A 24,923-nucleotide genomic window follows, 5' to 3' on the forward strand; every position below is an offset into this window, starting at 1 on the left:
GTGGTGCTGAGGAATTGAACCTAGGGCTTCATGTACATGAGGCAAGCACTCTACCCCTAGGCCATATTCCCAGCCCCAAGTCTGTGGGATTCTGATCTCACAGCAATGAACCAGCAACAAGAAAAAAGCCCTAAGTGGAGGTGTGGCTCAAGAGGCAGAGTGCCAGCCTGGAACAAAGAAAAGCTCAGAGTCAGCACCCAGGCCCTGAGGTCAAGCCCCAGGACCAGCACACACATACAGTCTTGAAGGGTAGGGTGAAGTTAGGGGAGCCTGCTTGTTCAGAACAGATAACAAGGGCTGGGAATATGGCCTAGTGGTAGAGTGCTTGCCTCATATACATGAAGCCCTGGGTTTGATTCCCCAACACTACATATATAGAAAATGGCCATAAGTGGTGCTGTGGCTCAAGTGGCAGAGTGCTAGCCTTGAGCAAAAACAAGCCAGGGACAGTGCTCAGGCCCGAGTCCAAGGCCTAGGAATGGCCAAAACAACAACAACAACAAAACCAGATAAGGATTCATGCAAGTGACACCATTTTCCAGGGAAGGATTACAGAAGTGTGGTTCACAGAAAATTGATGGGGACACTCTTAAGGCATTACTCAAGCATAAACCAGCTTGTTTGTTTTTCTATCCTAGGGCTTGAACTCAAGGACTCATAGTCACACTCAAAAGCAAATGACCTAAGCCAAACCCTGAATCCTGTTTTATTTTTTATGTAAGTTCTCAAGTTGCTTTTTTTGTTTTTGTTTTTGCCCAGGGCTGGTATCAGACTGCAATCCCTCTATCTCCACCCTCCACACGGCTGGCATTCAGGCAGACATCACCAATGCCGGCCCAGGAAACTATTGATGCTTTTTTCTGTGTGCTGGTAGCTTCCTTTCTCTCTTGTGCATCTTTTTCTGACACTGGAGAGCCTTTTTTTTTTTTTTTTGTCAAGATGATATGCAGAAGGGTTACAGTTACATACTTAAGGTAGTGAATACATATACATTTCTTGTCATACTTGTTACCCCCGTCCTCATTTTTCTCCCTCCTTCCCTCCCCCCAACCCACCCTTCTTGCTTTAATTTAAAAAAATCTTCCCCTTGATGTACATTGTCAATCTAGTCTACAATGCTTATGACCTCTATGATTATTAGCAGTAAAACAATCCCTTCCAGATCGGTTGATATATACATATATGAAGTCTTGGGGAAAAGGCACCAAAAAGTAAAACACAAATTCATATGTACATAAATTAATATCTAGGCTGAAAAGAACTTCAGATAAGGAAACGAAGGGCTTCTTGGTATTTAGTCTTACGAATTTAAAGGACCTTATACCCTTTGCCTCACATATGGTGTATACATGTGCACATCTGAAACTAGTGATTCTTAAAGGCAACTACAGGCAAAAGTAAAGTTGGATGTTTTTGTGCTTATTCCCTAGACTCATATCTTCCACGAGCCACCAAGAAAGCCAGAAGTGGAGCTGTGGCTCAAGTGGTAGAGTACCAGCCTTGATAAGAAAAAAGCTCAGGCCCTGAGTTCAAGCTCCAGGACCAGTGTGAGCATGCACGCGTGCACACACACACACACACACACACACACACACACACACACACAGTCTTGAAGAGCAAGGTGAAGTTAGGGGAGTCTGCTTGTTTAGAACAGATAAGGATTCATGCAAGTGACATCATTTTCCAGGGAAGGATTACAGAAGTGTGGTTCACAGAAAATCGATGGGGACACTCTTAAGGCATTACTCAAGCATAAAACCAAGCTTGTTTGTTTCCTCTCTGAGGGCTTGAACTCAAGGACTCTTAAAAAGCAAACGACCTAAGCTAAACCCCAAATCCTGTTGTAGCAGCCTCCCCCACCCTCCCCAAACCCCCCAGGGCTGGCATCAGACTGCAATCCCTCTATCTCCACTCTCCACATCGCTGGCATGGCGGGCAGCATCACCATGCCCGCCCAGGAAACTCATTTTTTTTGCCAGTCCTGGGTCTTGAACTCAGGGCCTCAGCACTGCCCCTGGCTTCTTTTATTTTTTTTTGGCCAGTCCTGGGCTTGGACTCAGGGACTGAGCATTGTCCCTGGCTTCTTCCCGCTCAAGACTAGCACTCTGCCACTTGAGCCACAGCGCCACTTCTGGCCATTTTCTATATATGTGGTGCTGGGGAATTGAACCCAGGGCCTCATGTATATGAGACAAGCACTCTTGCCACTAGGCCATATCCCCAGCCCCCCCGGCTTCTTTTTGCTCAAGCATTCTACTTCTTGAGCCACTTCCAGGTTTTCTGTTTATATGGTGCTGAGGAATCGAACCCAGGGCTTCACATTTCCATCCCTGGCTTTTTGCTCAAGGCTAGCACTCTACCACTAGGTCACATTCTCAGCCCAAACCAGTGATTCTTTTTTTCTTTTTTGGCCAGTCCTGGGCCTTGGACTCAGGGCCTGAGCACTGTCCCTGGCTTCTTTTTGCTCAAGGCTAGCACTCTGCCACTTGGGCCACAGCGCCACTTCTGGCCATTTTCTGTATATGTGGTGCTGGGGAATTGAACCCAGGACCTCATGTATACAAGGCAAGCTCTCTTGCCACTAGGCCATATCCCCAGCCCCCAAACCAGTGATTCTTAACAGCAGCTACAGGAAAAAGTGAAGTTGGATGATTTTCTGCTTATTCCCTACTCTTTATCTTCCATGAACCACCAAAAAAGCCAGAAATGGAGCTGTGGCTCAAGTGGTAGAGAGCCAGCTTTGAGTGGAAAATCTCAGGGTCAGTGCCCAGACTGAGTTCAAGCCCCAGGACCAACACACACACACACACACACACACACACACACACACACACGCACACACACACTAAACTAGAAACCTTATCATTGTCTTGGGTGAATTAAACCTTTCTCCTTTTGGCTTTATTGTACTGCTAGTAAATTCTTTCACATCTGGGTACCAACCAGCTTCAGCACTGACAGCCTCTCAAATGGCAAGCCCACTAAAGACCCCTGTGCTTTTAAAATCACACAACACCCTGTGTTTATGCCTGTGGCCCGGTTAGTGCCAGCCTTGTTTCAGGGATTTCTCCCACCAAGCTCAGTCATTCCCGACACCCCTGCACCTAATCTCCTAAAGGAGAGGATGTTCTCCCTGCCCGGATGCCGTCTGTCCTGCTTCTTATTTTGGATATTGAAGTTTCTGTTTCTTTCTGCACCCCTGGACCTCATCAGGTCTCCAGGGAGGCGACCTTGGCCTCAGCTGGCATCAAACCTCTGGCAAGGACACCCACCCAGTTGAGAGCACCAACCCAAGTTCTTGCCTTGATTTTTTTTTTTCCTGCCAAGATGACAGAAAAAGAAGAGGCAAAACAAAACAAAATAAAGAAGACAGGGTGCGTCCGGCGCTGTGGTGCCGCTCGGAGTCCTAGCTACTCAGGGGGCTGAGATCTGAGCACTGCAGTTTGAAGACAGCCTGGGCAGGGAAATCCGTGAGACTCTTATCTCCAATCAACCTCCAGAAAACTGGTAGAGCTGTGGCTCCAAGTGCTAGAGCACTAGCCTTGAGCAAGAGAGCTCAGGGACAGTGCCCAAGCTTCTAGTTCAAGCCCCACAACTGACAGGAAAAAAAGTCGAGTGCCCAGGGCAGCCCTGGTACTTGGTGGAACTCTTTGGCAGGTGCTGATAAGGGGTAGGGAGGGGGCATGACAGGACGTCCTCTAGAGTCCAGAATCTCACTTCCAGGAAGTAGCCACGCCCGCCCCCACCTCTATCAGCAGCAGCTGGGAGGGAAGGGCAGGGCCTTCCACCCCGAGGTCAGGAACCGGGGGCAAATCTCAGTCTGCCCAAGGCAGGGCTATAGGCACGCAGATAAGGTTCCTCATGACCAGGGCAGCTTTCCCAGGAACCAGGGGCAGGTTTAATCTAGTGATGGGGGTTATTTCCCAGGAGCCTATGAGAGAGGCCTTGGCATATAACTAATTTCAGAATGCAGTGTCATCATGGGGTGTACTTCCAGGCCCCCCCTTCCACACCCCCAGCTTCACCAGGGCACACCTTAATGGGCTGGGGAGAACTGATAACAGGGCCCCCACCTCATCACCCAGACATGACTGACCACATGACCCTTTCCTGTAGGACAAGGAGCATGCTGTGGCCACAATGATCCCTGGCTCACCACTGCCAAGGTGGAGGACGCCGGGAGCACAGCCTCCTCCCATGCCTCATTGATACAGGAGATGATGGCCGGGCTGGGGGACCCCACAAGCCCCCATCACCCCACGCCTGGCCCATCTTCCCGCCAGTAGGCGGCTGGAGGTCAGTGCAGGTCCCATAAATGTCATCCTGGGGAAACAAGCTTTTTCCAGAAGATTCCTCTCCCTTGTACCAAAACATTTCAAACGCGGCACTTGGCGGATTCCTCACATCTGCATCTTATGCAGCTTGGCCACCCTGTGTGGCTGCGTTTGGCTCCAATACACACAGACAGGGCCCCGCTCCCGAAGAGGAAGAGGAGGAAGGTTCTACAAGAAGTGATTTATTGAGGACACAAGGGAACGTCCACCAGGCCCAGGAACACAAAGCCCAAGCTTAGTAGAAATCCTCCGGATCAGAGTCGGAGTCGACGCCCAGCTGGTTCTGGATCTGACTCTGCTTCCGGTACAGGCAGGCCACCTGCGGAGCACAGGGACGGTGGGGACCGCTCAGGGGTGACGGGCACTCAGCCAGGCCCACCCCGCAGCCCGCCCCGGCCCTCTCCCACCCCTCACCTGGGCGCTGGTGGTGGCCTGCTCCGGCTCCTTGTCTTTACGGACACGGACAAAGCGCGGGAAGCGCAGGGAGATCCCCTTCTCGCTGTCCACCTGCGGGGGGCACCAGCACTGAGGGCACTGCAGGGCCCGCTGGGCTCCTCATCCCCCTCTACCCTTGCCTCAGTTTCCTGCTCTGTACCATGGGGCTGAGGGAGGGGTTGGAAGGACTGAAGGGGGTGGTAAGGGGGAACCATCGTTCCTGTCTGTAATCCCAGCTACTCCAGTGGCCCAGATGGGAAGAACGGTGATTGGAGGCTGGAGATCGGCCAGGCCTCCTCTCGGCTCGGCCGCTCAGCGGAACGTGGCCAGACAGTGACTCACCAGGCCGCGGGCGGCGGGGTAGATGGGGGAGAGGGAGAGGTCCGCACACTTCACCTCCCACACGGCGCTCGGGTCCAGCCAGTGGTCAGGGGCCACGGCGCCATCTGCGCGCACGTAGGGGCGTGGCATGGGCAGCACCAGCTCCTGCAGCGAGGGTCACAGAGCGAGAGCAGGTCTCACACCCCAGGGCTCAGGGCTGGGGGTGGGGGCTCGGGGGCTCGGGAGGAGGGCATGGGAGGAGGTGGTAGAGGGGAGGAGCACAGTGGTGAGGCCCACAGGGTGGTCCTGTCCAGCCACCCTCCCCTGGGCATTGCCCAGTGCCCCTTGGCACGTGGCTTGGGCACATGACAGCCCTCGGCCAGCATCGCAGCTGAGGGTAGGCAGACGGGGAACCCTGGAAGCCCACTGTGCAAGTGAAGCCCCCACCCACTGGGGGGGCGGCGGATGGACACAGGACATGGCTCACCTTGAGGCTCTGGTAGTGTGTGTCCAGCTCTTCGTCACTGAAGCCGGTCCCAAGCTGTGGAGGGCACCGGGGGGTGAGGGTGTGAGTGGGTAAGGACATAGAGGGGAGGCCACAGATGGGTGAGGACATGGGTAAGGGGAGGGCAAGGGTAGGTGAGGATGGGTAAGGAGACAGGCGGGCGAGGGCAGGTGTGGCTGAAGACACTGGGGGGGGGCACAAGGATACAGGGGTGAGGCCACAGATGGGTGTGTAGGGGGCATGGGGGGGAACACAGGTGGGTGAGGGCATGGGGGGTGAGAACAGGTGGATAAGTGTGCAGGTGAGGCCAGGGGGTGGTGATGAGGACAGGCAGATGAGGATGCGGTGGGTGAGGGACATGGGGATAAGGGTGAGGACGCGCGTGGCAGGGGCAGGGGTGGGTGAGGGCATGGCCCTGCTATTCCTGGCACACACCATGACTACGTCAACCCATTCCAGGCCAAGCAAATGAGAGGCGACCTGGAGATGGAGGCTTCCTCCACATCCCTCTCCACTGCTGACGCAGAATCGGGAAGAGAACTAGGAAGTGGGAACGCTTCCCGGGAGGGAAGGGGCTAGCTGGTCTGTGCAGCAGGAAGTCTACCTGGGAGTCTAAGCTTCTGCAGGGAGCACCCAGTCCCCAGCACCTTGCAGATGGCCTGCAGCTCCTCGCTGTCCTCGTCATAGGCGGCCAGCAGGAAGCCCCCGTAGCGGCCGGCCCGCTTCCCCCGGCCCAGGTAGGCGCCGATCACCACAAGGTCCAGGGTGTCCCCCACACCATCGAGGTAGTCCTTCTTCAACTGGGGAAGGTGTGGGGTGAGGGGCGCTGCCCGGAGGGGAGGCAGCACTGGGGCACTTGGGGTCATCACTATTTCACTTTGCCTTGCTAGGTATCGCAGGCTGCCTTGGAACTTGAGACTCGCTGCCTCAGCCTCTCGAGTGCTGGGATTACAGGAGTGCCCCACTATGCCCCTCGCTCACTCCACTCACTTGTTATCATGGAGGGGACTCTGCGCTAGGCAGGGGCTGTGGATGCAAGGTTGGGTAGTGAGTGACATCTGCACGGGTCCCGGGGCCATCCCCTGCCCAGAGGAAAAGGGCCATTTGCTAGGATGAGAAGGGGGGCGGGGTGGACCCATAGCGGCCTCTAGTTCACAGTGGCTAGCCAGCCAGCCACTACTGAGGGACAGTCGGACCCAGGGCCTGTGTGAAGGCTGCCGCTGCCGCCCCACAACCTCTAGAGAACTGTGTCTGCCAGTGATCCACAGCCTGCTGCCCTGCATGGCGGCCCAGCTGCCCCGTCCCCAGCGCCCATGGCCAGCCCTGTCCTGGTGCTGGAATGCAGCCTGCTAGGAACTTTTCTGGAAACCCAGAGTCCCCCAGGCTCTCCCCAGCACCCCGAGCAGGCAGCACGGAGTCACCTTGAGCCAGTTGTGTGAGCGCTTGGCAATCTCATAGGTGGCATCCACATCCAGGGTCTTCACCATGAGCCCCTCGCAGGAGTCTGCAGGGGACACGGAGCATGGCCCACAATGCCCTGAGGCTGGGCTGGTGGGGCAGGCGGGGGGAGGGGCAGAGGGGCTCCCCACCTTTCACTGACTGCTCCAAGAACTCAGCGATCTGCTCTGTGTCCTTGGTGTCCAGGGAGGTGGCGAAGACGAACTCGCCCTCGGCCTCCACGAAGTTGTCTCGGAGCAGCTGCCGGCGCCGGGATAGCGGCTCCCGGACCAGGGGCTGAGGGAGAGGCCGGGCAGAGGGGAGGATGATGGCGATGGCCCTAACCACCAGGCCGGAGCACATGCTTTACCACAGCTTGGGGGCTGTGCTTGGAGCAAACCCTACAGCCAGGTGGGGTGCGCACACCTGTAGCGCCAGCACCTGGGGAGGCTGAGGCCGGGAGCTCTCGGCTTCCTGCCTGAGAGGAACAGCGAGGCTGTTCACCAACCTCCCTAAAAAGCCTACAGGCCCAGCGGGCCGAGCTCAGGTGAGCCACGCAAGGGGGCACCTGGCCCTCATGGCTTCAGCTCTACTGACGGGAGCCCTCCTCCTCTCACTGCAGCCCTGCTTCAGGGCAGATTTGAATCTGGGCTGGCACTCAAGTCCCCCAGCCCCACCCTAGTGTGGGCGCTTACCTCGCCGTTGAGGTAGAGGAGGTCGAAGGCATATAGGCACACCTGCACCTGAATCTCCGATGCGTCCACCTCCTGCGTGGGGTGGAACGAAGGCCACGAGAGGAGATGTGAGGTGCTCTGCCGAGTCCCGGCCCACCATGTCTCAGCTAAAGGTGCACACCGAACAGCGCTGCGGCCCTGCTGGCCCTAGGCCTGACGAGTCAGGGCAGCTCAGATAATCCTGCCCTCACTCCCTCACCAGACATCTGTGCCTCCAGCACCCTTCAATCAGACATAAGGGGAGCCTGCTGGGGTACAGGATATAGGGGCTCCTGGATGCAGAAGAGTCCTAGCCCTAACTGGGGTGCTGGGATTCAAATGTGATAGCAGCCACTTTCAAGGGGAAGGCATCCACATGCATTCTCTTTCCAGGACTAGAGGAAACGGACTGTGGTGGGGCTGCGGCAGGCAAACGGCGAGCTGACCATACCTTGCGCTTGCGGGTAGTGAGCACCTGGAATGGCTGGATCTGCTTCTTCTCCCGGTCCCACGCCACCGCCTCAGTGTCCAGGATGAAAGACGTGACCGAGGGGAGCTTAATCTGCACAGTGAAGGGGGAGACCCGGCTGGGGCGTTGCAGGACGAGACAGAAGGGAAATCGCCATTCCTCCTGCAGTCCCCATGATTCACCGACACAGCAGGTGACCTCAAGAGCCACACAGGGGCAGAGCCTCCACCGACTCCCATGAGGGGGGCTCACCCCTGCCCCAGAGCCCCTGCAACCACCATGGCCCGTCCTGTCTGTCCCCAGCCCCCTCAACCCGTTCCTCAGTGCCTGTCCTCCCTCCCCGACTCCTGGCCTCCATGTAAGTCAGCTGTGGATGGCACAGGAGGCTGGGCTGGGGATAGGAGACACTTTTGGGTGTGTGTGCCAGTCCTGGGACTTGAACTCAGGGCCTGGGCACTGAGTTTTTATGCTCAAATATAGCTGGTGCTCTGCCACTTGAGCCACTGCTCCACTTCAGCTTTTGGGTGTTTATTGGAGAGAGAGTCTCAGACTTTCCTGCCCATACTGGCTTCGAACCATGATCCTCAGATCTCAGCTTCCTGAGTAGCTGGGATGGCAGGCATGAGCACCAGCACCCAGTGAGAAGACAATTCTAAGTGACAGGACCACATGGTGACATCGGAACTCGACAAGCCACGCACGGGGCTTGCTTAATCAGCGCCCGTGCGCAGCGCCTGCACCAGGCCCTGTCCTGGCGTGCAGGAAGCCAATTCCTATCTGACTGGGGCAGTGGAGCACAGAGAAAGCCCCGGCTCCAGGCCCAGGCCCTGGCTACCCTGCCTGTGGCTTGAGACTCCAGGCCCTGTCCCATCCACTGGACCCCAAGTGGGAGCCCATGGGCAGGGGGTCAGCTAAGAGTTCTTCCCACCAGAGCAGACAGCAGCAGGAACCCCTTCCCTTGTCGGGGTGACAGGGACGAGCCCTAGGATGAGAGGTCAGCCAGGGGCAGTGGAGGCTGCAGAAGGCTGAGCGCAGGGGATGCCAGTGCCACGCTGTCAGGCTCCAGATGTGGGGAGCAAGTGACGTCTGTGCATGTTGCAGGTCACCCCCCCCACGCCCAGCAGGCCCTGGGGGTGGGGAACCGCACCTTGGGGATGCGGCTGATGATGTCGGGGTACCTCCCTGTGTTGTCCTCCTGGTTCCTGCTGAAGATCTTCACCTCCCCGCCTTCCTCAAAGTGGATCTGCCATGGAGTGGGCAGGGTGAGGAAGTCAGAGCTGCGCTCCCCCACACGGCCCCTCCGGTCCCTTCCACCCCACCACCATGGCTGGAGGGCGCTGGGGGAAGTGGTGAGCCCGCCCACACCTGAGCTCTCTGCCCGTCATATTTGTACTCGCAGGTGAAGGCAGCCTCGTCGAAGCGTTTCAGGACCTCAGCGACACCCCGAGTGGGGTGTGCCAGCATGGGTTTCAGCGGGACCCCTGGGAGGGGGTGAGGCAAGTCAGGGGAGACTGAAGCAGAAGGAATGATGGGAGGAATCCCATGCCCACATTGGAGCAGGGCCCACTTGGGACACAGCCCAGCCTCACCTGTGGCACATGGGAGCCCTGTGGTGGCCGCATCCCCGCAGGCACAGGGTTGTGTCTGCTTCCCACCCGGGGGACAGAGGTTGGCATCCTCAGGGAAGGAGACCCAGGCCCCTGGGGCCACTGGGCACAGCTCTGCACAGGCCCTGGACATCTATGGTGTGCGACACGCTGTGGCCAGCCCACTGCCTTCTGGGGTAATTTGAGTCACGGGGCTCCGAGAGTCCCAGTGAGGGAGGGGTACCTGGACTCAGCTTGCAGTGCTCCGGGAGCCGCTCCAGGCCATGCTCCAGCAGCACGGGCACAATGCGGTCCAGGTCAGGCACCTCGCTGGGCAGGGAGGGGGAGAAGGGCACGAGTGACAGAGCCTGCATAGCTTGGCTGGCACCCTAGTGGCAAGGGCACTGCCAGGGCGCTAGAGCCTAGTGTAGCCACAGAGCCACACATAAGCTCCTGAACAGCTAGCCTCCGTCAGCAGCTGGCAGCCATCTCTGGATGACTTCATTTCACACCCCCCTCCCGCATCCCACCATTGTCAAACCCCTAGCCCTGTCTAGATCATCCTCTTGCTCTCTGCCAGCAGACTATGGCATCGCTACCGTGGGCCAGCGCTGCCCATCCCTTCCCGCCTCGTCTCACCAGAATGTCTGCTTCAGGACCAGGCCCTGCTCCTCCAGCCACGTCTTCCGGGCTTCCGCCGTCTTGCCCTTCCCGGCATCCACAACGGCTGGGGGGAATTCTAGGGAACATTCAGCAGGGCTTAGGATGGCTCAGCTGTCCCAGGGTCCCGGGAGCCCGTCAGGGAGTGGCAGAGGCACAAGGCTGGGCCAAGGGGCTCACCTTGGCCTGGGGGTGTGAGGCTCACGGCCTGGGCAAGGGCAGCCAGCACAGACTGCTCAGCCAGCCCGAGGCGCAGCCGTCCACTCAGGGACCTGGGAAGAGAGCGGTGCAAGGTAGGCCAGTGGCCCTTCACAGCCCTGCCTTGTCCCTGTCCCCCCATGTTCCCCTTCCCAACCCTCTGCAGACCCCTCCCAACAATCACAACAATCCTGGGGTAGAGATCAGCAACCCTATTTCATTGGCCTTCCTGGGGGCAGAAGCAGGCACCCCAAACACCAGCTGCTGAGGCAGGGCGGGCGCAGGGGGCACAGGGCACAGGCAGGCTAGGCCAGGAGCTAGAATGTGACTCCCCACGGGGCGTGGCAACCAAGACCCCACCCGGCAGAGGACACTGCCAGGGCCTGCACTAGTGACTTATCGTCCTGTGCCTTTACCTCCTCCAAGGGGCAAATGCACCTCAGAGCAGGTGGGGAAACTGGTGGCACAGTCCAATTAGCATAGGGCATGCCACCTAAAAATGCTCTTTGCGCCGCCAAGCTCAGGCCAGGGCAGACATCCTCAATCCATCACAACGCGTATTACACTTCTCCAGGCTGAGGAGACTGAGCTGCCCCTGTAGGCCCTCTGGGCCTGGGTCTCCCCGTTTTTCACTTGCTGGGTTCCTATGCCCCTGTCAAGCCCCAACCCTCCCCCCTCCACACACACACACACCTGGCAATGTACCGGGCTTCCGAGTGGCGGCAGGCAACAAAGAGGCCTTTGATGATGTCCATTTTCTTGGTGGTGGACTGGAGAGGAGGGAGCGCGGAGAACCTGGTAGTCACCATAGGCCCAGCACCCCGTCCTCCCTCCTTTCCACCCACACCTCCTGACGCTGGGGAGTCTCATCTGGGGTGACAAGTGGATTCCTCCCCTCCCTCATTGTCCAGCAACTGCCGGGTCCTGACGTCAGCATGGGGGTATTGGGCCCTGGGGTCTCCGGAGTCCCCATTGTTGAGGGTGGAGAGGGTGGGGGTTCCGCACTCCACTGGAGAACCAGAGATGCAGCCCCAAACAATCCAGGAAGTTGTCCTGCCACACCTGGCCTTAGGTGCCGAGGAATTGGGAGCACAGGGACAAGCCCCCCCCCCCCCCGCCCACTTACAGTGCTGCCCGTGAGGCCAGCGATGTCGCGGAACTTGTTGAAGACACCGGTAGCGGAGAGTGGGGGCGGCGGCAGCATGAGCCGCTGCGTGCTGCGGCTGCTCTCGGCCACCAACCCCACGTCGCCTTTCTCGGCCGCCTCAGCACGCACCGACTCCAGCTGGCGGCCTGGCGGGGGACGCGGGGCGGGGTGAGGAGGGCTGGGTGGCTGTGTGCCCCTTCCGTGGTCGAGTGTAAGGAGCCCCCAGGGCAAGCAGGGAGGTGGTGGTGGCCCTCGCCAGCATGGCAGGGGCAGTACAGGGCCCTGGAGAAGGCGCAGTGAGCAGGGAGGGCTGGACTCTCACCCTAGCTGGCCACCGCCATCCTCGAGGCCTCTTCCTTGTTTATGCCGCCCACACTCTGACTGCCAACCTCAACCAGGCCTCACCTGTCCTCCACCCCTGGCTCCACAGGCCAGTTCCTTGTCCCCGCCCCTCACCCCCCCCCCCCCCCCCGCAAACCTCAGCCTCCTACCCACTTTCATCTCCCATCAAACCCTCCAGGCCCCCCCCCACACACACACCTGTGGCCTGAGCCACGGCCTTGAGGAGGACACCATCGCCAACGCCCAGCTCCAGGCCCTGCTGCGGAGGCCCCAGGCGGTTGAGGCTGAGGTAGAGGATGGGAAGCAGGTCTGGAGGTGACAGGGCCACCACAGAGCGCAGGAAGTTGCTCAGTGTCTCCACCATGCGGAGCCTGGAGGAGGAGGGAATGGAGCAGCCATGGGGGTCTTCAGGGGCAGAGTGGGGGCAGAGCGAACCCAAGAAAGACAGGAGGGGCCCCATGGCAATGTGACCTGTGACCTGGGCCATGGGTACCATCACAGGCAACTGTGACAGTAAGGGACGTGGCGCTGACCAGGCCCCCACCCCCACGGGGCAGCTTCTCAGGTAGGTGCTAAGGTTTGGCCCTGTGCTCACACAAGCTCACTGAGTGCCCTGGCCCCCACGAGGAGGCTACTGCTTGGGGATTTCAAAAGCATTTCTGGGGCTTGCCTAGAATGCACGTGATGAGGGGACCCCATGCCCACACCACAGCCCCAGGCCCGGTCACTCACCGAGCAGACACCTCCTCGATCTTCTCAAATGTCCGCGCCACAGCCAGAAAAGGGACCCTGGGGAGGGAGATGCGCAGAGCCCTTCAACAGCGCACCCTGCCTCCCCGCACCCGGGGTTGGGGGTGGGGCGGCCCGCCCACACCCCACACTGCCCTGCCCTGCCCCTTTCCACACTGCCACATCCCCGAGACACAGCGCGGCTCCTTGGTATGAGACACTCCCCCACCCCGACCCGGTCAGGGCCTGGCAGAAGCAGGAGGCTCACTTCTGGCCTGGTTTCCAGCAGGCATCCTCAATGGGGTGATAGTTATTCTTGCCGGGATTGTAGCTCGTCGGGTCCAGGGGTCTGTGGGGGCACAAGGGAGATGACCCTGGGTAAATCTCTGGGTCAGAGAGGTTATACTCCCACAAGTGCTTCCTGAGCACCCACTACATGCCAGGCCGTGGTCAAGGACAAGGCCAGCGGTCCTGTGTGCCCACACCTCCGACTTCATGTAGACACAAGGTTCCCCTTTATTACTCTCCTCCAGCCAGTTATCCAACCTCAGGGCCTTTGCACTCGCTGCTCTCTTCCTCCTGGTCACTCCTTCCTCTCCTTTAGGCTGTCCACTCAAATCCAGCCTTCCCAGCCCAGGGAAGGCCTCCAGACCTCTCGCTCTATTGAGACCTGCAGACCCCTCCCACTGCCGCCCCCTGCCCTAGCACTTACTTCTAGAAAACAAGGACTCTGTGCTGCTTATTTGTGCGTATCTCTAGCAGCTAAAGCCATTGCCCACTACAGCTCGCCCCACCCTGGGACAGTTCTCAATAATCAGCTGAGTAAACAGATTTACTTTGACCATAATGAGAAAAGCCTTGTAAATGTCCAACTGTCTGTTCTGTCCTCTTCCACTGCCCAGCCCTGGCTGAGGGGAAGGCTGGACTCCGGCCGGGCTGACCACAAACCCGACTCCAGCGCTGGACAGAGCAGCCCCAGCCCCCCCACCCGCCTCAGAAGTTCATGACGGAGCTCTGTGGGTGTCCAGGCACGGGTGCGGAGCAAGGGAACAAACCAGGACACACTCACCCCTTGGCCTCCTTCCTTGGAGCACATGACTCCTCTCCTTTCACCTCCTCCTTGACCACAGGCTTCCGGGGGGCTAGGGAGGAAGCCAGGAAACGGTGGGTCCTCCCTCCCCACAGCCCTGCTCTACCCAGTGCCCATCTTCCAGCTGCACAGCCTGGGGGTGGGGGGAATGTAAAGGGGAAGGGGAGGGGGACGGGAGAGGACTCACTGAAGAAGCTGCTGAGCGTGCGGGGGGCTTTGGGCAGGGGCTTGCTCAGCTCCTCCTGCTGCTGCTTCTCCTCTTCTGGCTGCTTCTCCTCCAGCCGCTTCCGCTTGCCCACTGCCCTGGGTGCTGGGCTGCTTTCTGTCTTTGTCGGAGCTCCGGCTTCTGCAGGCGGGGGCAACCAGTGAGGCCTACTTGTGTCTCTCGCCTTTCTTAACCCCAAGCTCGCCATGCACTGTGGGCGGAACACCTGGCCAGCGGTGCCCCTAGCCTTTGGCAGCCAGAGGCAGTGCCTCCACAGCCCGGTGCCCACGCACAGCTAACCACCGCAATTCTAGCAGTGGGCTTCCGCTGGACACTTAGAAGCACCCCAGCCATCTGGGTAAAGTCTCCTTCTAAGTTCTGGAACTCAGCCTGGGCACCGCCGAACAATCACCACCAGGTTGGAGCAGGGTAAAAGCCGCAAACATGCTGCAGGGTGAGCGGCTGTCCTGCGTCCCCGTGCAGGGCAGTGCATGACACTGAACACCCACCCTACATAATCAAACCCATGGCCGCCTCCATTTCCCCTTAAACACAAACTTGGGAGAATCTGAGCCTTGTTTAAAAGCACTTTCCTGAGCTGGGAATGTGGCTTAGCAGTAGAGTGCTTGCCTAGCATGCACGAAGCCCTGAGTTCGATTCCTTAGCTCCATATAGCTAGAAAAAGCCAGAAGTGGTACTGAGGCTCAAGTGGTAGAGTTGAGCAAGCTAGCCTTGAGCAAAAAGAAGCCAGGTCCTGAGTTCAAGCTCCAGGACTGGCAAGAAAAAAAGAAAAAAAGAAAAAAAAAAAAGGACTTTCCTCCCTCCAAAGACAGCTGACTCCAAATCAGGGTGATGAGGGAGAAGGCAAGACACTCACTGGGAGACTTCGGGGGTGTCATGGGCTGGTCCTCCTCTTTTCCTTTCAGGTTTACCACATCCATCTCTGTGGGGCTCTCTCTCGAGGTCTCTGCTTCTGGGGACAAAGAGAAATATTAGCAAAAACTCAGTTGGCCCCCACACTAGCCTAGGACACTTGGGAGATACTCGGCATCCATCTGTCTCTACTGCAGGAAGGCTCAGCCCTTGGGATCTCTGTGCTCCACATGGGCACCAGCAGCCATGGAAAGATGCAAAAAACGTCATCTGCCAGGTGCCAGGGGCTCACACCTGTCATCCCAGCTACTCAGGAGACTGAGATCTGAGGATTCTGAGTCAAAGCCAGTCTGGGCAGGAAAGTCTGGGAAACTCTTATCTCCAATTGTCCACCAAAAATGTTGGCAAAGGCACTGTGGTTGGTAGTGGTAGAGCACTAGCCTTGAGCACAAAAGGTCAGGGACAGCACCTAAGCCCCAAGTTCAAGTCCCAGGACTGGCACAGAGAACGCACTATGTCAAAAAAGCATTCGGTGTATTTCCCTGGCACACACTTTAGAGACACCACAAGTAATCCAGACACATCAACCACCATGGGAAGGCGTACTGGCCACGTGTCAGTTTACAGAAGGTATCTGAGCAGCCTGGGTCTTAGCATGCTTTTGGGGGGAAAATCCTAGAACCAATCCCTGGGGACACTGAGGGACACCTGTGGCTCTGGGAGGTGACAAGAGGTAGAATCTAACCCCACTATTTGCCTAAGTTGCTGAGAAACCAAGACAAAAACTATTCTCATCTACTACGCTTTGAGAATTAGTCACGCCACAAAAGAATCTGAGCGGGTTTAAAATGTAGCTTGTTGTAAACAAAAGATTTAATTGAAAAGGCTAAAATCTGGAAGACAAACCAGAAAGTTCTCTAATATAACCAAAACAACTGAAAAACAAGTGTGGTGGTGCATACTTGTAATCCCCGCCACTCAAGACAGAGGCAGGGACACCTTGAATATAGCTCAGGCAGTCTGAGACTTCCCCTACAAAGGGCTGGCAGCAGCAGAGCTCTTGCACAGGCCATGGGTTCGATCCCCAGCTCCTCAGCCAAGACTGCCAACTCTTACTTGAGAAAAGAATCACCTCAGTAGGAAGAGTATCTCTCTGCCCTATCCACCCCCACACCAACACCTAGAACTCCAACTCAGTGACATGTGATGTGCACACTCACCAGAAATTGCCAATTGGAAATCAACTTTCTACCAGTGAAAAACCTGCTGAGGGAAACCTGAGCTTACTGAAAACCTTTTGCCAAAAAAAAGCCCAGTTGTGGCACAGGGTGGAATGTCAAGCCACAAATGATAATGGATGTTTGTTTGGTTTTTCTTTTCCTCATTCTTTTTGCTGGTCCTGGAGCTTGAACTCAGGGCCAGGGCACTGTCCCTGTGTCTCTGTGCTCAATGCTAGTACTCTACCATTTGAGCCACAGCTCCACTTCCTGCTTTCTGAGTAGTTTATTAGAGATACGAGTCTCATGCACTTTCCTGCCTGGGCTGGCTTTGAATTGCCACCTTCAAACCTCAGCCTCCTGAGTAGCTAGGGTTACAGGTGTGAGCCACCAGCACCAGGCTTGGATCTGGTTCTTCATGGCTGTTTCTCCTGTGTGTGGGAGAAGCAGGAAAGTCACTTCCTCAAAGGAAAACCAGCGACACCTGCTGGACACAACACAAACTACAAGCTCAGGGTACTTAAAACTTTCAGGATAGTTGGCCCAAGGTCCCCGTGGGTTCCCAGTGCTCCTTTCTAACCAACTATAAATAAAAATTACTCAAAACCACACTGAATGTATAGACCTTTTCCTTTTGGTTTTCTGAGGCAGGGTATCTACACTGCCCAGGTTGGCCTCGGAGTTGTGATCAAGAGCATGTACCACCTTGCCTGGCTTCAGACTTCTCTTTGGGTCACCATTCCCCACTCAGCAGAGACTAACAGCTACTTCCACAGTGTCCACTCTGCACCATGTGCAGGACGTCACCCGAGAAGTCTAAGGCGTACAGGTCCTGCACCGCGTGTGTAATGACTGGAGTACCCCTAGAACTGGAGTACCCCTAGATATAGTGCCTGGGGAGTCCTGGGGCCTGCAATTCTACCACATGCCTCACAAAGATGGGGCCTTTGCTATTTTCTGAAATAATAAGACCCAAGAACTGGACCCAAATTCATGGGGCAAAATGTCTGATGATTTCGAAGACTTTAACAGCTCCATTAGGAGGTATTCAATTATACACCTGTACAATAGTTGTATTTTGTTATCAACCACAACTGCTTACTATCAGGATGTACCCCAGGTGTTGGCACAGGGGCACCAGAAAAAATTCCCAGACACTAAGCCCTCCGTGACCACAGCGCTCAGGATCCTCAGCTCTAGGGAAAAGCTTATTTAAAAAGAGGAGAAAAAAGAAAAAGAAACTGGAAACTGTCTAAAAGAAAACACTTCTCCTAGAAGACAAAGGCAGGAAGCTGGTGTGATGAACCCTGGAGACTGACAACAGGTGAATCCAGAATGCTTTCAGGGTGGTGGGGAGGCTGTATTGGGGTTTGAGATACCAATTGCCAACAGACATCAAATCTCAGGGTCCAAACGCTGTGTGCCTGCTTGTGTGGGCGCGTGCACGCGTGTGCGCATGCACACACACATGCACACACACACACACGTGCAGCCTCTCCTCTGGCGCCTCACCGTCCCCCTCCTTCCTCTTCTTGGCTTCTCTGTCCTTGTCCTCACTCTGCTCTTCCAGAACATCCTGGATTGTCCGTTTCGGGAGCTGCTTCCGAGCTGGGAAGGCAGAGGGATCGGTGGCTGAGCTCTCTGAGGTCAGGCCAAGCTGAGGGGCCCCTGAACAGGCTGTGCCAGGCTGGCTGCCTTCAGCCAGCCAACTACCCCAGTGTAAGCCTCATATCCCGAGCTCTGCTGCAAACTGGCTGGGTGACCTCCAGCGGGCTATGCAGCCCTCTGTGCCTGTCTCTACTGCATCTGAAGAATGGCAGTAATCCCCAGTAGACGATGATGGCACATGCTTGCTCAGCAGCGCCTGACTCCAGTGGGCACTCCCTGTGTCCCAACCATGCCCCAGAAAGTTCATAGGTCTCCAACAGACAGAAACCCACCCTCAGCGACTGACGCAGGCTAGCTCCCTTGAACTGGGGGCGGGGGGGGGGGTGGCGGGGGACCACGACAGGATGAGACTGAGGCATGCATCATGGCCATGGTATCCTCACAAACCAAGCTCTGGCTGCCCACTGTAGCAGCTAGCTGGCAGCACACCCAAAGAAACATCTGGCACCTGGAACCCTGCTTCTGGACAGCCTGGGGTGAAGCCAGAGAATCTTCATGGCACTGGGGGCGTTAAGGCAGAGCTTTTCAGCCATGGAACATCTGCATAGACTTTACCAAGCAAACTAAAGGGGTTCTCTTAGAAGTGTCTGTGTCTGGAGCATTGCAGACTTTAGACTGTGGGTTAGGTATGCTCAACTTGGGTCCACTTTCAAATGTAAGCCAAATAAAAGGACACAACAGGAGAAGCCCAGTTCCTCAGCCTTAGCAAGACCATTTCGAGGGCTCAGTAGGCAGGCTCATGGTTTTCTGGGTCACATGTGGGTCTCATCCTGTCCTTGCACCACACAGCCCCAGTGGCCTTCCCAACCCATGCTCCCTCCTCTGCTAGAGGACTTATCTTTGCCTTCGGCGCTTCTAGATCTGGGAGCTGAGAGGGCATGGAGCACCACAGAGCCCCAGTGGCCTTCCCAACCCATGCTCCCTCCTCTGCTGTAGGTCTCGTCTTTGCCTTCGGCACTTCTAGATCTGGGAGCTGAGAGGGCCCAGACCCTTACCCGTGCGCCGCTTCGGGAACCCCGACGGGGAAATATCCATGGGGGAGGAGTCTGAGACGAAAGGGCTGTTCTCAGGACTCGTGCCAGAGCTGGAAGGTGAGGACTGTGGGGAGGCAGGCACAGGCTTCTAGAAGAGGAAAGAGCAATTCCAGATGAATAGAAAAAGGCAGGCCAAAGTGACTTTCTCAGCTCCCAAACTCTAGCCTTCCCTTTCTGGCCCTACGGTTCCATCCCCACAAGCTCTCCATCCACTAGCATCATCTCCTGGTCCAGATTCTTCCCAATGTGAATCCCAGCCACAATTCTGTTGTCTACAGTAACAGCATCTTTCATGTTTAACCATGCATATGCTCGTCCAACAGAAGACTACATTTCCCAGCCTCCCTTGCTGCTAGAGGAGCTCATGAACCTCAGTTCTACACAATGGAGCACAAGGGGAAATGAGGCTTTCTCTCCTCCTTCTAACAACATTCACTTCAAATGGAGGAGCTGCACACTGCTGCCCCTGCTGATAGGCATCTGGGGCAGCAGAAGGCAGCAAAGCTCTGACTCTGAGGCTTCTAACAGATCCAGGACTTTTCATGCTCATCAGAGAGAAAAATAAATTTGTATCTTTCCAAAGCCACTGTTATTTGTGTCTGGTCTGCTACTAACCAACCTCACAGGGCCCTGGAGGAGCTGTGGAGTTCAAGCCCATTGTTCTCCTCTCCTCTGGATGCCAGGCCAAGGACTCAAGAACCCATCCTCATGCTGGTAGTGTGCTCTGTCAGCCAATGCCAAGCCTGGGGCACTGGAGAGCTCTGAGCAGCAGAGGCTCCAGCTGCCAGGTTCAGCTTTAGTGAGATTGAGCTCCCCTCAACTCCCAGCCCTCCCCCTCCAGCCTCCCGTGCCAGGGAGGTCAGAAGCTCAAAGCAGAGAAGCTGTCTACAAAAGTTGTCACCTCTAGAATGCCTTTGGGCTTGTTTTTCCCTTCAGCCACCTACATAACAGTGACCTACCTGAGCAAGAGTTCTCTATGCTGATTCCTAAGTCATTGGGATAGCTTCCGTCTCCTATCTAGCCCCTGGTGGCAGTAAGCCTCAAAGAGGTATTTCGAATTCTGCCAGGACCAAAGCTATACTTGCTTTGCTCCTGCTCAGAATTGTTTCTTAAAGATTTTCATTAGCACATATGAACTGTATAAGGGAGCCTCTCTGTTCTATTTCCATACATACACATAGAGCATTTTGACCACATTCACCCTGTTACTTTCTTATCACCCTCTTTTTCTTATCTTATCAATTTTTTTCATGGGCTTCTTTAATTTTTCCACCATCTTCAGAGCAAAGTCTAAGCTTCTAAAGAGGTCTGTGTTCAAATCTCTCAACTCTATGATATGCTGTATTACATGGGAAAGGGTGATTAAGGTTGCTCAAGCATTATGATTAACTCATATTAACTGTGAGGTACACATTGCTGAGTTTGGGGGAACAGGTGAAACAACTTGGGCAGAGGTGGAGCTGGAACCCTGTAGTCCAGGCAGAAGCACGTGACTTGTTCATGTTCTAGGAAGTCTCCATAGTCCTGAGCAGCTGCTGCCCCGGGCCCCAGGGGTGAACAGGAAGTAGATTTGTGCTGGCAGGGGCCTACCTGGCTTTTGGGGGTATCGAGCACTTCATCGTCCTCCTCCCCTTCGCTGCTCAGAACCCGGGCTGCCTTCTTCGCCGGCCTCTTCACTGGAGAGTCACTCTGGGACACCACTCCATTCCGCTCCTTCAGCGCAGCCCTGTGAGGAGGACGGGCAGGTATGACAATGGCTACCACCATGGTAGCGCAGCCCTCCACCCCAACTTCTTTACGCTGCTTCTGTGACACATGCTTCCAATCACCCATGGCTCCCTCCATCCCTGCTTCTGGGGCCTCCTAAGTGCCCATACCATGAGGATGAAGATGGAGCATCCCCCCCAGGGTGGGGGCTGGACAAGAACTGCCATGCACAGGACTTTTGTTGTTGTTGGCATTGGAGTTTGAATTTGGGTCCTCACACTTGCCAGGCAGGCTCTTGCTAAGCCAAGCCTGCACCTCTGATTTTTGGCTCATTACGCCTTGCACCTGGTTACTGAAGTGCCAGACTTTGAAGTCAGGCCCCATTTTACCACGTGAACCCCATTTTAGAATCAAACCCTGAGCCAATCAGATTTGTACCTGTGTCCTAATCTTGCTTGCTTAAACACCTGATTGTTGTAACCTTGTTCTTTGCCTTTATAAGCCCTGTGTAATCACAGCTCGGGGCTCCCTCCTAACCTCCGCTGTGTCGGTGGGTAGGACGAGGCCCGAGTTGCAGCTCGCTTAAATAAAGCCTTGCCTTGCTTTTGCATTTCGGAATGTCTGAGTCTCGGTGGTCTTCTTGGTGGTGGTTTCATGACTTGGCATAACATTTGGGGTTTCGTCCGGGATGGCCCCCGAGACCCCCGAGACCCCAGACTCCGAAGGTAAGAAAATAGGGCAGTTCATTCTGTGTGTCTGTGTCTGTGTGATTTGTAGTTTTGTTTTCTGTTTAGGCCAGCCGCTTGAATCTGAATCTGTAGGTAGTGAACGACCAGCCAGAGTGGACACGCTCATATGGGCAGTCCTGGGGGACACCTCAAGCCCTCCACAGGGGGCTCAGGCTTCCCAACACCACCCTGGACCTGAAGGACTGGACCGGGAGGCCCTTCTAACGGGCGCCTGTCTAGTCCACTCCCACTCTATATTCGGGGTTGTCTGGTCTGCTCCTACACAGGAACGGGAGAGAGAGAGCCTCAAGACTGTGTGGTCTGCCCCCTCACAGGGGCAGGAGAGACTCAGTGAGACTGTGTGGTCTGCCCCCGCACAGGGGCAGGAGAGACACAGTGAGACTGTGTGGTCTGCCTCCTCACAGGGGCAGGAGAGACACAGTCGAACCTGTAAGCCGCGGCTCCCTAAGTCTGTCTGTAAGTGTTGTCTGGTCTTCGTGCTTGTGATTATTTTTGTGTGTTTCTTTCTTGTGCTGTGCCTGACTGACAAACGGATGATGGGGAACGTTCCTTCCACTCCCCTGGACTTGACATTAGCTCACTGGAAAGATGTACAGGTGACAGCCCACAATCAGTCAATCAGGGAGAGTGTCCACAAAAAAGAACTCTAGGGGGACCCCCACCCAGCCTACTTAACCAGAAAATTATTTGGTGCGCTAAAATGTTTTACTAAGACTAAAAATGTTTTACTAAAACTATCAAGCCCTGGAAAATGAGGCTGGAGAATGCTAAAATCATTTGTTAAAGGTTTTTGTCTTAAAATGTATGGCCGATGCTTATTCTGCGCGCTTTAAGAGCTTTTGAAAATGTATGTGTGTGTGCATGTGTGAGTGTGAACATGTTCAAGACTGCAGTATGATGCAAAACTAAGTTTAAGTTTAAAGTCAAAGGGTCATCAAGTTTGGGCATTGCCAAATGCTTTAAAGGATTTCTCAGGGTTCTTTAATTAAAATAAAAAAAAATCAGAAGTGTCAGAAATTTGGATTTAAAAGGATATATATTAAACTAATGGGGATAGAAGTAAACTCTCATTAACTCTGTATGTAGGAAGAAATGGCAAAATGGGCCAATGTTTCTCACTAATATATTGAAAAGCTGAATGGATAAGTATTTCTAATTGTAATTCTTGCATTAAGGAAAAATTCAAAGGTCTTCATGCCATGCAGTAACTGGGACTGAAAAAAAAAAAAAGAGGCTCTTTTGAAACAAGCAGCCCATAGGCAAAGGGCGGCACCTGGTTTCAGAATGCCTGTGAGCTTCAGTTTTTCCGATGCAGATAAAAGCTAAAATGTTGTGTTAGTGTTAAAAAGGCTTTGGAAATCAAGAATACATTTCTAGATAAGAAATTTGGAAGTAAAATTGTCCTAAATAATTATTGCAAAGTGAGAAAAGGAGAATTATGGCTACCAAAATGTTTAATTGCCATTCCAGCTTCTTTGTAGGTTTTTTTGTAACAGTTTCCAGCAGGCCCACAGAGAAGCACAGGTGATTCCTACAAGTTTGTCGAAATCTAATACTGACCTTAATAAGTTCCAGGTAAGAGAGCATGCTTAAAAACTACTTCTGGGGCTGGGGATATAGCCTAGTGGCAAGAGTGCCTGCCTCGGATACACGAGGCCCTAGGTTCGATTCCCCAGCACCACATACACAGAAAACGGCCAGAAGCGGCGCTGTGGCTCAAGTGGCAGAGTGCTAGCCTTGAGCGGGAAGAAGCCAGGGACAGTGCTCAGGCCCTGAGTCCAAGGCCCAGGACTGGCCAAAAAAAAAAAAAAACTACTTCTGTGTGGACCACCTTGTTGCTTCTAATTGGAGTAAAGTGGCCCCTTATAAGACTCACTGATCTGAATCTGCGGTTCGAAGCCAGCCTGGGCAAAGAAATGTCCCTGTGAGAGACTTGTCTCTAATCAGCCAGCAGAGTGCTGGGAACGGAGTTGTGTGGAGCTCAAAGTGGTTGGGTGCTAGTCTTTAGCTGTAGAGCTGAGGGACAGCACTCAGGCCCTGAGTCCAAGTCCAGTGGAAAGTCACTCCTCCTGGGACAAAAGTGATGGAGCATCCAAAGGCAGTAAGCCACTGCTTGGATGGCAGAGATGGTGTCAGATCCTAGAGTCACTACTGTTTGGCCTTCCAAAAGTTAATCAAAGCCCGGAAGTCCTAGAAGAATAGTGAGGTGCCCGACTTTGAAGTCAGGCCCCACCACGTGAACCCCATTTTAGAATCGAACCCTGAGCCAATCAGATTTGTACCTGTGTTCTAATTTTGCTTGCACAGCTGATTGTTGTAACCTTGTTCTTTGCCTTTATAAGCCCTGTGTAATCACAGCTGGGGGCTCCCTCCTAACCTCCGCTGTGTCGGTGGGTAGGACGAGGCCCGAGTTGGCAGCTCGTTAAATAAAGCCTTGCCTTGCTTTTGCATTTCGGAGTGTCTGAATCTCGGTGGTCTTCTTGGGGGTGGTCTTGCAACTTGGCACAACATAGTTCATAAGCATGCCTTTCCAATGCCCATGTCTGTTTACTGGGCATGAATTTGCCAGTCATCTGTGATAGTAGTTAGTAAGGGTAAGTTTGTCAAATGAGAGGATAGATTAAAATCTCACCCCCCCGCATTTACTCAAAGCTCTGACTGGCAGTGAGAATTTTAAGCTCATACATCTGTTTAGTAAAGAAAGCTTGTAGACCTGAGATTGTGTCCTTATTGAGATCTGTTAAAGGCTTGCAAAGGTATATTGTTAAGAATTGCAAGACCTGTCAGCTTGCCAATGCCCCCAGTCAACAGATTACTAAAAGAGCTCGCCTCTGTGGGAATGGGCCGGGCATGTATTGGGAAGTAGATTTCACAGAAATTACAAGTATTTGCTAGTTTTTGTAGACACCTTTTCAGGATGTGTTGAAGCCTATCCAACAAAGCATGAGACTGCGAATGTAGTGGCTAAGAAGATCCTGGAAGAAATCCTACCCAGGTGTGGCTTCCCATCCACCATTGGGTCGGACAACGGACCGACCGGCTTTCGTCTCAAAAACCAGGGGACTGAAATCCTTAGAACCACGGTGGAAGGAACCCTAGACGGCATTGCCACTTGGGTTCATTGCTTCCACGCCAGGCCAGCTGACCCCTTTGCCCTGGATGACAACTACCGTGGTGGAACATGGGAGGTCTCCAAGCACCCAACTCAGCCGCTTTGCCTTCGCCTCAAGAAAAGAAAGTTAGACTGAATATTGTTATAATTTTCTTTTTGCCTTCTTTCCTTACTACCCTGGCTAGTGTTAATGTTATTTTGGCAGCTCACTCCAAAGTGAAGTGACCCCCTTATTTTAGGTAGTTTTGGGCTTGCTCAGGAATATGGGTATAGCCACCTGACCCTTAGAGCACAGTTGAGAAGTTTATGTATTTTGTTGCTTACATTTGGGTACTAAACACTATACAGCTAATGGTAAGTCTGTATAGCTGAAAGTTAATTTTCAGTTTGCA

At 54.7% G+C, this 24,923-nt stretch overlaps 1 protein-coding gene across 6 annotated transcripts in view; it reads right to left on the reverse strand.

The window, feature by feature from the left end:
- Nucleotides 1–4,500: 4,500 nt before the first annotated feature.
- The window catches only part of Lig1 (DNA ligase 1), a 29,031-nt gene continuing 8,608 nt past the window's right edge, over nucleotides 4,501–24,923 (reverse strand). For 3 of the 6 annotated variants that reach the window (XM_048369291.1, XM_048369292.1, XM_048369293.1), the window contains exons 4-28: nucleotides 20,554–20,689; nucleotides 18,925–19,051; nucleotides 17,774–17,869; nucleotides 15,049–15,144; nucleotides 14,154–14,312; nucleotides 13,946–14,018; nucleotides 13,145–13,225; nucleotides 12,880–12,936; nucleotides 12,346–12,518; nucleotides 11,785–11,951; nucleotides 11,352–11,428; nucleotides 10,641–10,732; nucleotides 10,440–10,539; nucleotides 10,045–10,130; nucleotides 9,580–9,695; nucleotides 9,362–9,457; nucleotides 8,197–8,307; nucleotides 7,728–7,799; nucleotides 7,185–7,329; nucleotides 7,017–7,099; nucleotides 6,243–6,395; nucleotides 5,578–5,631; nucleotides 5,112–5,255; nucleotides 4,749–4,841; nucleotides 4,501–4,653 (exon numbers count right to left, since the gene is read on the reverse strand). In XM_048369291.1, coding sequence (XP_048225248.1) covers nucleotides 4,570–4,653; nucleotides 4,749–4,841; nucleotides 5,112–5,255; nucleotides 5,578–5,631; nucleotides 6,243–6,395; nucleotides 7,017–7,099; nucleotides 7,185–7,329; nucleotides 7,728–7,799; nucleotides 8,197–8,307; nucleotides 9,362–9,457; nucleotides 9,580–9,695; nucleotides 10,045–10,130; nucleotides 10,440–10,539; nucleotides 10,641–10,732; nucleotides 11,352–11,428; nucleotides 11,785–11,951; nucleotides 12,346–12,518; nucleotides 12,880–12,936; nucleotides 13,145–13,225; nucleotides 13,946–14,018; nucleotides 14,154–14,312; nucleotides 15,049–15,144; nucleotides 17,774–17,869; nucleotides 18,925–19,051; nucleotides 20,554–20,689 — 2,671 coding nt within the window. In that variant the 3' untranslated portion in view covers nucleotides 4,501–4,569. The remainder of the gene's footprint in view (nucleotides 4,654–4,748; nucleotides 4,842–5,111; nucleotides 5,256–5,577; nucleotides 5,632–6,242; nucleotides 6,396–7,016; nucleotides 7,100–7,184; nucleotides 7,330–7,727; nucleotides 7,800–8,196; nucleotides 8,308–9,361; nucleotides 9,458–9,579; nucleotides 9,696–10,044; nucleotides 10,131–10,439; nucleotides 10,540–10,640; nucleotides 10,733–11,351; nucleotides 11,429–11,784; nucleotides 11,952–12,345; nucleotides 12,519–12,879; nucleotides 12,937–13,144; nucleotides 13,226–13,945; nucleotides 14,019–14,153; nucleotides 14,313–15,048; nucleotides 15,145–17,773; nucleotides 17,870–18,924; nucleotides 19,052–20,553; nucleotides 20,690–24,923) is intronic. The other 3 variants (XM_048369294.1, XM_048369295.1, XM_048369296.1) reach the window with 3 other exon arrangements.

This window comes from Perognathus longimembris, chromosome 20 (genome assembly GCF_023159225.1).
Source record: "Perognathus longimembris pacificus isolate PPM17 chromosome 20, ASM2315922v1, whole genome shotgun sequence".
Lineage (NCBI taxonomy): Eukaryota > Metazoa > Chordata > Mammalia > Rodentia > Heteromyidae > Perognathus > Perognathus longimembris.